The 16,964-nt window shown below is 35.9% G+C and overlaps 1 protein-coding gene across 5 annotated transcripts in view; it reads left to right on the top strand.

Moving 5' to 3' along the window:
* The window catches only part of FAM184B (family with sequence similarity 184 member B), a 39,678-nt gene that overhangs the window by 5,037 nt on the left and 17,677 nt on the right, over window positions 1-16,964 (top strand). For all 5 annotated transcript variants that reach the window (XM_048304848.1, XM_048304849.1, XM_048304847.1 and 2 more), the window contains exon 2: window positions 9,974-10,732. In XM_048304848.1, the coding sequence (XP_048160805.1) occupies window positions 9,974-10,732 (759 nt within the window). The remainder of the gene's footprint in view (window positions 1-9,973; window positions 10,733-16,964) is intronic.

The raw sequence follows: 16,964 nt of genomic DNA, 5'->3' as shown, positions 1-16,964 counted from the left end.
ATCTTGTTTGGATGGGTAGAAGCTATCATTTAAATGAATCCAAGGTATAAGAATGACATCTATGTATGGAATTACTTCCCTATCATACAAATTTGGCACTAATTGTACCAGGTTTGCAGAAAATATGATGGTCTTAGTAATTGACAACTCAAGACTAATTTATAATGGAGAGTACATAATAAATTCAAGTTTCTTTATTGAAGAATCCTAGTTAATGTTTATATACAACATGTTTTGCATATTATTAGTATGCAAATTACAGGCAATAGGTAATAAATATCTAATGATCCATTAATTGCACAGAAGAAAATTGCAAGCTTATAGCTTTTTCGTCTTCTTTCTTTTTTTTATGGTAATATTTAAAAGTACCTTTTTCAGTGACACTATAATAGTACCCCTCTCTTAATATTTCCTTTAACCAGTATGTACATGCCAATGTTTTACAATTGTGAAAATTATACCCAAATTAGAAGTTAGTGCCAAGTCAGTTGAAGACATTCTTATGTAAACATTTTGAGATTTTTTTTAGGCTTTTGAACACTCCAGCATTGAATATTGTATATAAAGTCCTTTTTTTCCATGAAGTATCATGTTCTTTCCCCCCCACCCCCAGCAGTCACGTCCTCATTAGTTAAAAGAGTGTCTATGTTTTATTAAAACAGCTGTAACACTGAGGTAGAACTCCCTCTGTTGCCACCTCTACAGTCACATCTTAACATGTTAAGTGTCTCACTGTTTTTCCTGCCTGTACACAACCACACTGTTTTTAGTCTGGTTCTGAAAACTACTGTTCTTTTAAGTAGGAACAGACAGGCGTGTGAGTTTTGGGGTTTTTTTTGGGCTTGTGCTTAAAGCTGGCAGGAAGTCTGTGAATGTATTTAGTGCAGTACCAAGTCTGAGTTAATTTATCCAACCCCCGAGTGGGGCACAATAGCTCCAACTTCGCTGTGCTAGTTCAAACTTGGCATTTTACTTAATGTATATTCATTTGTCTTCCAAAGCTTGGAGACAGCAGAACACACATAACTATTACTGAGGAAACAGTGTCTTTATTTCTTAAAGAAACTACAAACTGACTGTCTACTTTCAAATAGGGATTTTTTTTTTTCTTTTTTTCTTAAGATAATGACCTGGGTGAAATTCTTCTGAAGGAAGATTATATGTTTTAATGTGGCTGTCACTCAGAACTTTGTCTGACTTGATTTTTAGGCACTTAAAATACAGCTTTAACTTCAAACAGGTTACTACCAGAGAAGTCTTCTGTTTTAATTATCTTCGGAAGCTACAGCATCCAGCTATGCCTAACCACTGACTGGTTGTAACTATATAACCCTCTTAGAGCATTATAGAAGAGCTACCTTTAAATGTAAGTATGAGACTACAGTTAATTGTTTTACTTTTTTTCATTCAGCCAGAGACAACTACTAGAATTTGATAACAAAGCTGGTAGGAACTATAGCTAGTACTTTTATACGTTTTTACTAAATGCTGATATACCTTAGTATTTCATAAGAATAATGAATTGTCTGTAGACTATAGGACATTGCAATGCAACTTGGTACATTGCCATTACACTCTTTGCAGACTGCTTCCACTTTTTCTGCTGATAAATGGTGGTTAAACCTTCTTGGTTTTGTGATCATTGATGCAATCCCAGAAGGTGTCCCGCATATGCTTAATAAGAATATCTTCCTGGAATGGGAATGTGAGTAGTGGCTGTATTCAATCTAGCTTCATTTTATTGTTACAAATGTTTGTGTAAAAATGTCCTGGATACACAAGTAATAGTGTAGTATTATGATGTGTATTGTTATGTAGCCCTTTAGCTTCATAACACTGTGTTGACTTGGGCTCCAGTGATGCTGCTTTGAAAGTGAGGAGAAAAATGGAAAGAAAAATATCTTTTTAAAATATCTTTTAAAAAACACTTTGATTCTGATGGTGCCCAGAGAGTTACAGGAATATGACATGCATCTGGTGCTCTTGCCTAAAGTGTTTTCATTGCCTGCATTGATCTGTGAGATTTTCCAAAGATTGGCAGAGTATCTTAATCCTTCCTAGCCCTAACTAGATTTTTATTCAATACATTTTACAGTCACTTCTTGAATCCCTGTGATCCCTAGTTGAATTTGCTTACAGCAGCAAGAACTTCAATCTTGGTGCCAGCAAGAACTGGTGTTATAAATTCATAGATACCTGAGGGTTCTGGTGGTTTCTTTTCTTAATTAGCAAAGTATCTAGAATGTATAAAGAAATCTTTTAAATTTTAAAAAATCCTCTCTGAGAATGCAAACTACAGGAGAGTAAGAATTTGATCCAATCTGTGTAATGCTTTAGTTTGGATTAGGAAGAAACAAGACTCATTTTATCTATGTTTATCACAGGTCTACATAAAGGGCAAAACTTGCAATGAACACTGTGTTTTAAATAAATTATAATATTTGTCTCTACAAAAATATGTATTTGTTTGGGAAAAATCTATTTCACCTCAAGCTGTAATTAAATCAACAGTTCTACAGTTTATATTTTCAAGACTTCCAAATTCTACTATATTTAAATTAAATACTTGGTAAAATGGGAATCAAGTGAGAGCTTACTTGACACGTCTCTTTGGGTACTGTATTTCTTGTAAAATTGGACAATGTTACTTTACCTTAATCTGCAAATCAGAAAGGTGTTTTGGAAGCATAAAATTTCGGGTAAATATCTAGAATAATTTAAAAAACCAACCAAACAAAACTTTTGAAAGCACTGAATATATGTCTGCCATTTAGACTCGTTAAAGTTCTTTAAAAGTCTGGGATGTAATGAAACATTTCACAAAATAGAGTGTTATTTTGGCAAATGAGTTTTATTACCACTGTACTTAAATCTGGTTGATGAGATGGATTAACTCCTATTTTTGAAGCATAATAGAGATCAAACTTCTATGAGTTTTAGATAGGTTTATATCCTAGAAGAGCTTGATATGCAACAAAAACCAGAGCTAAATTATCAGTGAATTTCATGCAAATGAGGTCTTCATTCCCCTTCTACTTACACAGAATTGGCGACTTCACTTGTGTACTAAAAATTCAACTGGTCTACAGTGACAACAATGGACAGAGGACATAGATATAAATGTGTCAGAGAGATCCTCTACTTCTTGCACTTTATACATCTGAAAGAGCTTCCCAAGATAAAGTTGAACTTGTCCAAGACTGTAATAGCCTAAGATTTACAGGGATATGTGAGATCTTAAGGAGTTAAGCAAGCATTTCACCAAGACAGAGCCTGCAAAATGTGAAGAGAAAGATCTCTGGAATCAAACGATTTGGCCTTTCTGCTTGCCTACATACGTGTGTGTGTTTATTGACATTGATTTTTCAGTGTCCAAGCATGATCTTTTCAAGTGTTTTCATCTAGTTCTGTGGTTTTTAATAGACAGACATTTGACCTAATTTAGCTTTTACTGAAAAGTAATGTGATCCTCTGACAACATTTGAATACAGCTCAACCTGATAAATATGCTCAAGATGAATTCGAATCACCTCACGGATAACAAAGTAGAAATATATTTCATGTAAATGTTATGCTGACTGATTTTATTTATTCTAGCTCTTAATTGCATACAGAATCTACAAAAAATAATAATGTGTTTTGAAAAATTATTTCAAGTATATGTAGAAAAGGATTTTGACATATAAGATACAACATGAGCCAGGAGCTGTAAAAAAGATTTACAACATCATAATGTAGGGAGGCAGATACTACAAAGATCTGGGCTAGATCTTGCATCGTCTCACATAGTAGGTAATGACCTGGAAGTAAAAATAAACAACACATTAAAATTAATAGATTTTACTAATTGAAAGAGAGTCATAAACATCTAAACAAAATGGAAGGAAATAAGGAATTTAGATGGAAGATAAAATAAACTGCATTCAGTTAATAAACACCCAATATCTGTTTTGGTTTGTAAATTGTTGGTAAAACAGCATGAAATGGGTATATAGAAATGGAGTCAGTATGAAGTGAGACACTAGTGCAGGATAGAGAGAAACCCCAGAGAACAGGCAATTTATCAGTTTCAGCCTCTGATATGAAAACTCTTTTCCCTTTGCATGGGACTCTCAGCTCTGTAGAAGAAGGGAGAGCTGGAAGTGGGATATGCAAAAGAGATATAAACCCATGAAGCAATTTCACTTCTGTTCCCCGATTTAGACATCTGTGTTGGGAAAGAAAATAGTCCTTTGGAGGAACCTGTCTTTCTCCTTTGACTAACCTGGATTAGATGTGTGATGATGCAATGGACGATGTTGGGTGAGATGAATCCCCTCTTGTATGCAGGAAACATCTTCCTGAGAATGAAACAAGTAGAGTTTCTCCAGTCATCTCCTTGCAGTAATTACTAGTGGCCTCCTCAGACCTCCTTCTGTGGTAGCTGTTTTTCAGAACCACCAGTTTCTCTCAGAATTTCCATGTCAGATCTGGAGAAGTCTTTAATGTTTCCTTAACTGTTTAGGAAGAGCTATTTCTTGCCATGCTGATGAGGCAGTGCTTACAACCAGTCATAGCAGATGGATTTGTGACCAGTGTAAAGAGAAGGGATTAAAGTTGAGTCGGTTTTATTGAACAGTTCCAGAAGCAATTTCAGCAGCAAACTGCCTGTGATTTTCCCAGCAGAGGAGTCTCTTTCTAGAATTAACTTCTGTGATTCTACAATATATTTTTGTTTTGCTGAAATTGTTGGGATGTAGCATTGGTGCCCAATACGGTGTTTCTATACAGATAGCACAAAAAGTTGTTAGACAAACAAATTCAGTAATTCTGGAGACATTTTTGGGGTTTGTACAACACAGATTAGACTTGTGACACTTATTGCGGTCAAGACACTTATTGGACTCCCAATTAACTTTTGCGATTCTACAGCCTATTTTTCCTTTCCTGAAATTATTGGTGCCTTTTTTGGCACCTGCTCTGCTTGTGGAAATATTCTTGCAATATAGTTTTACCTTCCTAATTCTTAAATTGCCTGGCAATTATTCTGTTTAGCTTATTAGAAACTGTAAAATACAGATGAGGGACAGCTGGATGTCTCTTTAGTAAAATTTAGGCCAGAGCTCATTTTATGTCAGATGACACTTGAGAGATTGAGTGCAATACATAAACCACTAAACTACGATTTTCTGTGCTCAGTATTACACTACACTAAGCAGAAAAATAAGAAGGTAAAAAAATGGGACCAAATAAATGTACCTGTGTTATTTTCTTGTATTAGATTTAAACTAAAGGGGGGAGGGAAGCAAAAGGAGTGGCAGAAAAAGTCAAAAACTGTGGCAAAATATATTAGAAACTTGTAGACATTTTATGCTTATACTTTCTTGATACATTTTAGTATTTCATTGTATTTTTTGGACTGACTGTAATACATGGTACGTGTAGGAAAAGGGGCAACATATTCAAATTTGAAGAATGTAAGATCAACTTGCCCTCCTCTACTGTGTATCTCTAGATAAGGAAAGCCTGTGGGGCATTCAGGAGGGTGACACACTGCACCACGAGCTTCTGCCCAAGAGGCATCAGATCATCTAAACACAGGCGGATCTCATACAGAGCCATTGGCTACCTCTGTGCTGCACCACATCACCCTTCTGGGGTCTGAAGGGCTTTATTATCATGGATGCAAGGATATAGATTTACCTTGAAATAAAAGAGAACGCTCTGGAGCAAAATCCTATTTTATTATAGTAATTAGGGTTCATTCTGGTGCAGGATACCAGCAATACACCTCTTCTGAAACACTTTGGGATGTTTGGAGTGACAATTGTTTTAAAGCTTTTCTTATACTACACGACACTACATATGTGTTTATGTTATCAACAGTTGCTGTAAGTATTTAGATGCATGAAATTATTCCTGTGATTTCAGGGAACCACAGAGAATGCAAGGAGAGAGGTGAGACTTAGTTCTTTAGGTCCCAGGTCATACCTTAGAGCAGTATCATTTATAATTTATCACCTATGTATGAAATCAGCTTAGGTGTAAAACTGGATCAGCACTGTAGGTAATCATAGCCTAGGCCTGTACCTTAATTAAAAGACATTATTCTTCAGTGTTAGAACATGGGAGACAGGTTAGAGTATTAATTAATTAATAAATTGTGGGAGATGGGTTTATTTTCTAGAAAGCCTTTACAGTTGGTGACAAAGGAGGCTAAGGCATAGAGGAGCCATTTGTTTAAATAACCAAAGCTGATTTTGATAATTTCTCTGTCCTTTGCTTTTAAAGAGACCATTTAAGGCTGACATGTTTATCAGTACCTCTCTTTGCTTTGGTCTGGTTGGCAAGTAGACAAAGATGAGTTCAAAGAAACAAATTCACCTGCTAGTGAAGACAAGATGCTGCTGCTACTAGTGAAAAGGAGATGATGCATAGAGTCAGCTGGCATCAGTTAGCCTCTAAAAAACTTCCTCCTCAGTAATAGAAGTTTGTCTCCTTCCCTGCTTTGTGTTGAGTGCTGCTGGGAGTACCCTGTTTGGCATCCCCATCCAGGGCCTTTTCTCATTCTTTTGTTTTTTTGGGGTTTTTTTTTTTTGCTTTTAACCCTTTTTTTTTTGTCAGGAGGGCTTTGTGTCTACTAGCTTGGGCCTGAAGGAAGAACACTTACGATCATTTGCTTTTCTTCGATTCATCTTAACGTCCTCACTCCTCACCTTCCGTACCAAATTGTTCTACTTCCTATTCAGCTAGAAAAGCAACCTGCTAGAACCATTTTTTTCATTATGATAGTCAGGTTCCTCTAAGAATAGTATTTAACACTACTGTAGGAAGAGAATCTTTTTTTATTTCAGTGCTTTAGCTCTGTCTTCACTGTTGAGGTGCAGTTGAATGTTTCCTTTTTTTTTTTTTTTTCCTTGTTTGTTTGTTATTTTACATCACCATAAGGAAAATGAGAAAGGAAATGTTATTTAGATTTACAGCATTTGGAGGATAAAATGGGACAAATAAGAATTATTTGCATTCACTGCACTCTTCATATTCGAGTCTACGTGTGTAATAGTGTTTCTACCAACCTGCCATACAACACTCAGGTGCTATAAATTCAACAGTGTTTCCCAATCCATTTGGTTTTGGAGAACTGTAAGGAGGTAGAAGCCATTGGTATTATGCTAATGCCTCCAAGAGCAGCGATGTGCTCTTTTCATTTGAAAGCTATTCTGTCTGTACTGTCAAACAATCAGTTTTAGAGCTGCTTATTGAAAGCTGTTTATCAACACAACTGTTAAGAGATTTATACATTAGTGTACATTAGTGTACACTCACAAGGCACAGGTCTGAAATAATTTTTCAGTATTTTTCCTTTCAGCACATAAAGCACCGGATTCATCTCGTATAACTGCAGTCTTCAAAATGAGGTATCTGGAATAGGAATATAGTAGCTGTATTCAGTAGGGAGTGAAAGGCTTGTGTGAAGGGCTTAAATTTCATAAAGTACAGAGCAGCAGCCGTCTCAAAATTAAATCTTTTAAGAAGGTTAAGATATGGAAGAGTCAGTTTCAGCACTCAAGCTTGAAGATTAAATTTAAGGGCATGCAGGTCAAAATGCTTCATTGTGGTTCTAGCCACTACTGAACAGTGTGCAGGAATAATAGGTGGGGCAGGGAGCCCAGTTTCTTCCATTGTTTTAGATAACTCACTTAACATGCTGGTGGTAGTCTAATGCTTAGTGGAATTTGGGAAACCTGTATGAGGGAGTCAGATTTTAGAGGCAACCTGAACACAACATAGTATGAGACAGGCCATGGTGATTTACTAGATAAATTTATCATTGAGTGAAAGACTGAGTCACAAAAGCTAGATGTTCATTTCTGTTTTACTGGTGGAATGAAATATAGAAATATGATCATCAGCATCTGGCCTAGTTAACTGAAGAGTTGCCCAACCTAATTACTGGTCACTGGAAAAAAAAAAAGTGTGGAAAACATGGGCAAGACTAATCTTCCTGGAGTCTTAATGTCTGTCTCCTGAATTGATAAGAGCTGTTCATGGAATGATTTTAGTTAGTGATATGAAGAAATCTGCTCAGTATACTGTAACTATTTCCATTTCAAAGGAAAATGGTTAAAAATAACAGAGAAGAATTAATGGCTTGTAATCTAAGGCCCCAGAACATACCTATCTAAATGTAGATAATAACTTCTTATCTCATATACTTCTGAAATATGATGCTGTTACTCTATTTTGTCAAATGTTTATCCAGAAATATATTCAGACCATGTTTTGTATTTGTGACTTTTTAAGGCTTCTGTACCTAATTCATTACAGCCAGGGAGGAAGTTGACTACTCACAAGATATATTAGTGTGTTTGCTTTCATTTATGGTTGATTGAAATTCAATATGTTATTCATATAAAGATAGCACAAAAAGTGGTAGGACATAGATAAACAAATTCAATAATTCTGAAGACATCTTCGGGACTTATATAACACATTGCAGGCTTCTGACACTTATTCTGGTCAAGACACTTATTGGACTCTCAATTGAGACTTGCCCTGATGAAGGCTTGAAGATTATAGGGCTGCAATTCTAGCATAATTGTGACCTTGTTTCTGTATTTATTTATTTATCTACTTACTTAAGGCTACGATTTTCTTAAACACTGTCTAAAAATCTTTTGATTAACTTCTGTGGGCTCAGGCCAGACTGAAAATGTCTGTCAAACTTGTGTAAAGATTCCAAACCTATTTTTTTAGGGCAGTAATTTATCCCTAAAAACCCCTAACCAACCAAGCAAGTGGAAAACCTTCTTACATAATGTGTTGTTCTCCTTGAGTTAGATAACTACGTCCAGTAGAAACTGGATTAGCCCCCATACGTCTTAGTGGAGATCTGAAAAGACAAGCATGTGTCTTTTCAAGGCAGTTACTCTGTTGTGCAATTATGTGTAGCTGTCCTGTAAATTTAACATGGACATTTACTCTTCATTTCAGACTACCATGGGCTTTTAATTGCATTTTATTTTTGAAAAAATAGTAGGGTGCTTGTACAACAGCTTCTATGAGAGATATTTGGTGTATGTTAAGGTAAAAGATGAAGCCTGCTTAGGGTAATAATGTCTTACAGTCGTGAAAATTATTATTCTGCATTTTTTAAAAGAAAATAAAACATTACAGGGTTTAAATCAGTTGTTTGGAAAAATTACTTATTGTCATCAGAGAGTCGCTTGGATCTGCTAAAAGCTGTTTTGAGATTTATAGCTGTTACTGAAATGATGGGGAAAAACCCTGAAACGCATTGCCTGAACACTTCCCAGAATCAAGTCAAAAGATGCTTGCAGTCAGGTAATACCTACCCTGAATGCTGACCAAATGAACTTGTCAGGAATGTGACTTCCAGGAGTGCATCTTCCATGGTGTTTTGACTGGAGCCAGGAGTGCAGAATTTAATCTGCTTTTCATACTTTCATTTACATCACGAAGTGATTTTGGTCCACGTGAACTGGATGTCAGGACCTCAGGTTTCACTGTTCAGATTTGCCACTACTGGTCCCCAGCACTTTGTCATGCTAAAGGCAATGTGGCCTTTAGTAGTCCTGCTGCACTGAAGGACAGATGAACTGGACTTCAAGTAAGGAGTCGGTTAGCTAGACAAGGGACCCAACTTCCTTCCTTGTATTAGAGATCAAGCTAGTGACATGAAGTGACAACTTACCTAGAATAAAAAAGAAATTTCTGACAAAAAGTGATAAAAAATACTGTTTGTCACAGTATTGTGTTCCTTTCTTATAAGGTTTTGCAGTTTATAATTGTCCCTTCTGTTCCTAGCGGAAAAAAGCCCCAAAAACAACACAAAGAGCCATCACCACAAAAAAAAATATTGATCTATAGTAGTAATTCTCTTTTAGTGTTTAACACCTTGATAAATACAGTAACTGGATTAATAGCTACTGTTCACAAGATAACTTACTTTTCTATTTTTCTTGTTTGATAGGTGATATATGCCCTGAATACGAAGAATGATGAACATGAGGACAGTATACAGGCTCTGAGAGAGGCTCATGAAGAAGAAATTCAGAATATTCTTGCTGAGACAAGAGAAACGATTCTCCAGTGTAAAAGCAAAGTTGAAGAAGAACAGTTACTGAGAAAGCATATTCAGGCCCTTGAAATTTCAGTAGCACAACACAAGAGATTGAAGGAAGAAGCCTTGGCAGAGTTAAGATTGTGTAAAAAGCAAGCAGAAGTGAAAGAGTCAAGAATAAAAGTGAAACAAGCACCGACGGGCCTTTCTACAGACACAGTAGATACCAATGCAGGCTTTGAAAACAAACTTCTACATTTAAATCAGGAGTTTGATGTACTGCTAAATGAATGCAAAGCATTTAGAAGAGAACGTCTAGATACAAAATTAAATTTAGATGAAAAATGTAGTGTGGAAAGACACACCGTAATAAACGAGATGGAAAACCTGAAGAGCAAGAACCAGAAAGCAACTGAAGAATATACTCAGAAAACAAGCAAACTGCAAGCCCCTTATGAGACAGAAGAAGAGACTTTGAAAAAAGCTATGCAGCAATCTGTGATAGAAACAAACTGTCAGCAAAAAGAAACAGAGCAAAAGAAGAGCTCAGAGACTGAGGAAGGTTTTTTGCTGCAGCAGGTAAAGAAGCTGGAAACAGACCTAGAGGAGAAATGCCAGAAGATAAATGAGAGGAAGAAGCATTCCCAGAAGCTGAAGGAGAGAATACAGGTAGAGTATGAGACTGCAATCCCTATCTCTGCCTGAGAAAGTGAAAATTATCAATTCTTTAAAGTTTGGGAGAGGAGGGTATTTTAAATATCATGTTGATTCAAATGCTTTTTAAGCAATAAAGCAATTTTAGAGGCTTAGAAAGGAGATAGGATATAATGCTCACAGCTTTAAAGAGTTACGGTGATTAGTAACTCATTAGGAGAACACTTTGAACACTAGACTGTATTCCTTGAGGGACCCGTGAGGTAAAATTTATCTGTTGGCTGCACAGAATTTTACCTTTCCTGCCCAGAAATGTGACGAGAACAGCAAGCAGGCACTACTACGACCAATGAGTGTTTACGGAGTACCTCCTCCTTTTTCCTTGTGGCTGCAAATAGCTCAGTGCATGGATATGAACAGGGTTAGATAAGAGACCTGAGCTGGCAGTTTAGGAATCAAGTGCTTTGTTTGTATGACTCTTGCAGCAGTGGCTTATACCAAGTGCCATTTAATGAAGTGTTCTTTACACTTGTGAAGTTTCATGTGCTGAGCCATGAGACTTTTGCCTTTAGTTCTCACCTTGCACTTTGCCTGCCTACCCTCACTGCTGTGTATCTCACACATTTGCAGCACAGCTCTGCAGACTCTTCCTGGTTGCATCATGTGTCAGATGCAGTCTCAGAGGTTGGCATGTCATGGGCAATCTGCCAAACAGCTGCTTTTGGTACATGAGGTCAGAGTTCAGGAGAGATGCTGATGAACAGTGCTGAAATTGGAGCACCAAGCCATGCTCTGTCCTCAACAGTTCAACTTCCTTCTGATACTTTTAGTCCTTTACATCACATAAACTCACCTACCAGACATGCCCCCAGCCCTATGTCAGCAATCTTGCATATTAGATAAGAAAACACCTTGAAGGTCTAGACTTGGAGTATCACAAAATAACAAGAATTGTTCCCTAATGAGAGAGAAGATTTACTTCCTTTAGACGAAGAGAGCCCCAGAATTCTGCAGATAGCAGGGTCAGCCCAGTCAGCTGTGTTCTTCCAAGACAGCTCTTAAATGTTTTCACCATCTGCCCTCACATCTTGCTTGCCACTATCATTTTGCTGATGATGCAGAGTTCTGATCTACTTCTTTGAGGATGTTCTTAGAGGGAGTTCAGCCTTCGATACAGGTACTGCCTCTTTGTTTTACAAGATCAGAGGATGAATTGAATACACTTTCCCCAACATGATTCAGATTTCATTGTCTCAGTGTGTAGATCTGTAGCAGAACAACCTCTATCTTTTACAGAAAAGTGGAGAGGATACAATGAATGGCAGAGGTGCAGATAAGCCCTTTTTTTAAATTGAGTCAATCTGTAAGATCTGTTTCAATACTAAAAAGTATCCTGGCTCTGTAGAAGTTGGAAGCATTAGAGGGGAAGAGAGAAAGGAAGATTTTGATTTATTTTTTGTGGGTGCTTTAGGTAACATTCAGGGAAAATGAGGAATAAACACATGAAAATTTAGGCACATGGTTTACTCTTCTGATTTATTGTATAAGAAATGCAATAATTTAGGAATAAATAATATAAAATATTATAGGAAGTAGAAATAAGAGGGTGGTGCCATTAGCAACTTATTTTCTAAATTCAGTATCAACTGGATAAAACTGAAATATTTTCTGAAGGACATATGCTCAGCTCATACATTTCAAATCCTCTAAGTCTGTGGAATGAGGCTGATTTACATACTAATGGAGAATATTGCCTTGAATCTTTGAAGAGATACCCTCAGACTAGGATAAATCTGGAAGGAGGGAAAGAGTTAGACATGATGTTATTTTCTGTTTCTTTACAGTTTAAATAAAAAAAATAGAAGTTTCTCCTTTCTAAATTGTCTATTTCTTATGCCACCATTAAATACATTTTTTTCAGGCTTCTATGGACAATGGCAGACAGGGAAACAGAAACATCTTTTTAATCAGAAATACTTTTGATCATTAGTAAATACTAGCAGGAAAAGCTACTATAAGGCTTGAAAGATGAAAAGGCTCTTGTTTCAACAAGATGAATTTTTCTGTTTTCTCCTTAGTGTATTCCAAGAGGTTTGAGACCTTATGATGAATGGTATTGCATTAGTGCACATTTATTATTTTTACTGTAGAAGGGAGAATACAAAGTTTGACAAGTCATTAAGTCTGATCTGTTCAGTCTAGTTTTGGAAGAGTTCTGACATATATGCCAGAGGTAAAAGTAACAAGCTTACCTTGAAGTTTTGAGCTACAGAGAGTGTTAAATACAAGTTAGTTTTAACCCTGAGGTTTTACCTGTCATTCATATAGGAACAAATGGCAATTTTATCTGAGTGAGTATTGCAGTATTATCCTAGACATCTGAAACTGAAACTAGAACCTCCAGAAACAGAACATTAAATGTGGTTCAATTTTTTTTCTTTAGTTATGGAAAGACAACTCCCAGCAAAGTCTGTAGAACCCAATTTTTTCTGAGTTTAGGCACCTGTGTAATGGATTATGTTACAAATTGTTGTATTTCAGCAACTGAAAAAAACCCTAACTAACTAACTAACCCTAAATATTCATTAACTTTTGGCATAAGTTGTCATGAAATTAATAGAAGCATAACCTATTTAAAGTTTAGGATAATCTCAGACATCTTTTAGATGGTAACTATTGATGGATATTCACTTTACAATGATGCCAACTACATGTGAGGGAAGGGCTCCACATCAAAAATATTCTGGCAGCAGAGGCAGTTTAAGCGTATGGAAGAGCAAAAAATGCATTTAAACCAGCTCTGTACATGATTTATGTCATGGAACACCAAGAGAGAAAATGACCATTTATTTCTTATCACAAGAAAATTACATATGTAATAAACGTGGAAGTAATGTCATGCATATTTTAGGATTTGGAAGTGTAGCTTAAGCGAACACAGCAAGAAATTCTGGGATCAAAATGTATAGTGAAAAAAGAGGAAGAAGATCTAAGTGTAGTCAAAGAGAGAAATTCACATCAAGAAAAGGAAATCCTGCATAAAGCAGGTAAGATGCTCATTAATGTCATTCTAAAGTATTTCTCATGTTAGTAGTCAGTGATATTGGAAATCCTGCAAGTTATTTATGCTACTTGAAATGTAAATTTTGGTACCATGGAAGATATGAAAACTATGTTGAATTCCCAAGGCAAAGCTGTTAATAAAGTAGGTGAACTGAAACATCAAATAACACATCTGCAGCAAATGACTTGTACCAAAGAGAGAAAAAGAGCAGCTCTGAAGATGTGCAAGGACTTTAACAGGTGATTTGCTCTTAAATATTCAAAGATGTGGCATACCAAAAGTACTGAAATCAACATAGTTTCTCTTTTAAGATTAATGGCTTTATTGTACAGGAGTCAATCCTGTCAGATTCCCAGATCCCTGAGCTCATTCAGTGGAACACTGACTTGTGTTCATAACCTGAAGCACATGAGTTGCTGCAAAGACAGCAGAGGAGCTACAGACATTCTTGGGCTAGACCAGGGCATGGTGTTCAACTGCTTCTGTAACCAAAACCTTAAAGAGAACAATGTCTAAGGCAGACTTTCTCTGTTGAGGTCAAGTTGGAATACTGATTTATTTATTTTTAAGTATAGAAAAGAGTTATTCTGAAAAGTTGTGCAGAAATGATACTAGGAATAAACTCAGCAAAATGAGGAATGTGTGTATCCTGAGAGTACCCTCTGTACAGTATCTCCCCTTAAGCAACTGTTCAGCCCTGAATCTTTTCTAATTTTTTAGTTCTCTTAAACTATTGTTATGCTACCATTCAGGAAAATTAGACTTTGCATCAGAATCAGCAAATCATGTACTGTACTTTTTCACAGGATTAAGGTTGTCCTTGTGGGAGCCTGCATGGTTGGAAGTGAGTTACACACCCAAGCTCAAACCAGAACAGTAAAAAGCCCCAAATCATTCCTCGACTGCAGAAGAGGCTTACCATCCTGAATCAGTACGGTTTTACATTTTTAACTAAAATAAAGCCAATATTTTTCAATGGAATATTACCACCTAAATAGCATATTCACTACAAAATAGACTACTGTCACCCCAGAGTTCTACCCTGGGGGGTTTTTTTCATACAATACATCTAGTGTGTTTTATAGACTATGGAAACTGTAGCTGTTTACGAGAAGGATATGACTAAAAGAGAGAACTTTCTTTGTCAAATCAAGCATCAGGAAATCCATAAGGAAAAGATTTTTCTGAAGGAATAGCTGTTAAAAGGGATGGTAGATCATGTAATGCAGGATACAAAGGAAATCAGGCCAGTCTTAAACGTCATAGAATCTGAAAAAAAAAAAAGCATAAGGTAGGAATGTTCTTCTATTTATAGATGCTTTAATTCATCTGGTTTTAATCTTATTGGTCACAGCAACATCATTTGAATTATGCTTACTGTAGGCACTTTGAATTAACATAAAATGCCAGGATTTTCTTGCTACAGAAAAAAATCAGGAAAAGAAAAAAAACGGTCAGGCTGATGTATTTCTGTGAAAAGCTCCAAAGACAGAAAGGTGAATTTATCCTTGATGTAATAAGTGGCCTTCTTAGCAATACTTATCCTTGCATGCTTTGCATGTGGCAGTTGGAATGATTTATATAAGATCCTTCCTGAAGAAGAATGTATTGTGGGTGTTATTCCAATAACACACAATGACTTAATGACAATAACACAATGACTTAAATTGTCATGGATTGCTGCTGTGAAATATTCAGATAAATTGATTTAATAAAAATTTTGCATTATTCAGGCAGAGGATATAGTTCTGCAAAGTGTTGGTAAATTAATTCAGACTGCATGTGTTGCCAATGAAATTACAACTGTTTACAAATACTGTATCTATATATGTATAGTATTTGTATTTTTACATATATATATATATATACACACATACACATATATATGTCCTTATTTAACTTTAGTCAGAAAGAATCCTCATCTTCTTGTAGATCCAAACAACTTACCTGAGCAATACCTTTTTTTCAGTGTGTTTTAAGTGGTTGAGCTGTTATTTTTGTTGTTGATATGCATTAGCAGCAACTGGCTTAAGAGATTATTCAAAGAATTTCACTCTCATCAGAGCTGCTGTCTGTGACTGAATCCTTTGGCTTTAGGAAATTTGCAGTCTCTAATGTTTCTGTGCAGTAGGAACCTAAATGTGAGCTGAATTCTATTAAAATGGAGGATAACCTTGAAACACATGTTTAGTTTTCAGCATGTGTTTTAATGATTAGTGGAGCTCACAAGGCAGTGCATGTCCAAGTGATTTGCCAAACTTGAGTGTAAGCAAAGGGGGAAGTTAGTTTCTTACTCCTAATGGACTTGTGTGTTTGTCAAAATCTTCTAGACAGAAAAAGAAGATTAAGTTCAGCAGTTTGTAGAATGCGACAGACTACTGGTGAAGTGGTTTTTACACCCTTTTTTGTGTTAAGAATTAACTTCTACCCATTTTCTGCAGTTAACACTGCTATAACTTTCTGAGTTCAACATTTACTTGAGAATAATCAAACACTTGTTGACAAGTTGTTAAGTCATAAAAAGCAAGCAGCTGCTGTCCCTAAATGTTGAGCTTCATAGTACCTGCCCAATCTTGGAGACTAGGAATTGTGTTTAGTGTTTGTCAGAAGAATTAATTTCCATGAAACTGCTGGAGTTTATATGTTTATGCAGTCTTATTTCTCAAAATTGAGCCTGGGTGAGTAAATTGTTTTATCTTCTTGAGGAAGGGCTCACTTTTGATCAGTATGTGAAGATGCAGTGCTTTAAGGTACATCGTTACACTATTGAAGCCTTATGAAAATGACTTTGCCTTTTATATAGTGTATTCTACTTATTATTATCTTGTACATACATGCCTAAAATTATGCCAGGCTGAAGCTTTTCATGTGAGTCAGATCGAATTAAAGTATCAAACACTTCGTACTTTAGAAAAAAGGCATAGGAGTAGACATTTATTATTTATAGGCAATAAATATTATTGCTTATAATAATATCTTCTTAGAGATTCATATTAATTTAATCAGAAAAATACTGAGTTAGTAAAACTTAAATAAAATTACAATTTTTTTCATTATTGATGCTGTTTATATCCTCTTATTCAACTAAGGCTTATAACGACTGTTAAGGAAGTGTTATATCTATTTTTCCAGATAGAAAAATTAAGATACAGAGAAGAAAGTCAGTTGACAGAGTTGAAGTGG

The sequence above is a fragment of the Corvus hawaiiensis genome, chromosome 5 (assembly GCF_020740725.1).
Source record: "Corvus hawaiiensis isolate bCorHaw1 chromosome 5, bCorHaw1.pri.cur, whole genome shotgun sequence".
Taxonomy (NCBI): domain Eukaryota; kingdom Metazoa; phylum Chordata; class Aves; order Passeriformes; family Corvidae; genus Corvus; species Corvus hawaiiensis.
The sequence above is the reverse complement of the archived record's forward strand: the minus strand, read 5'-3'. Positions and strand labels throughout refer to the sequence as shown.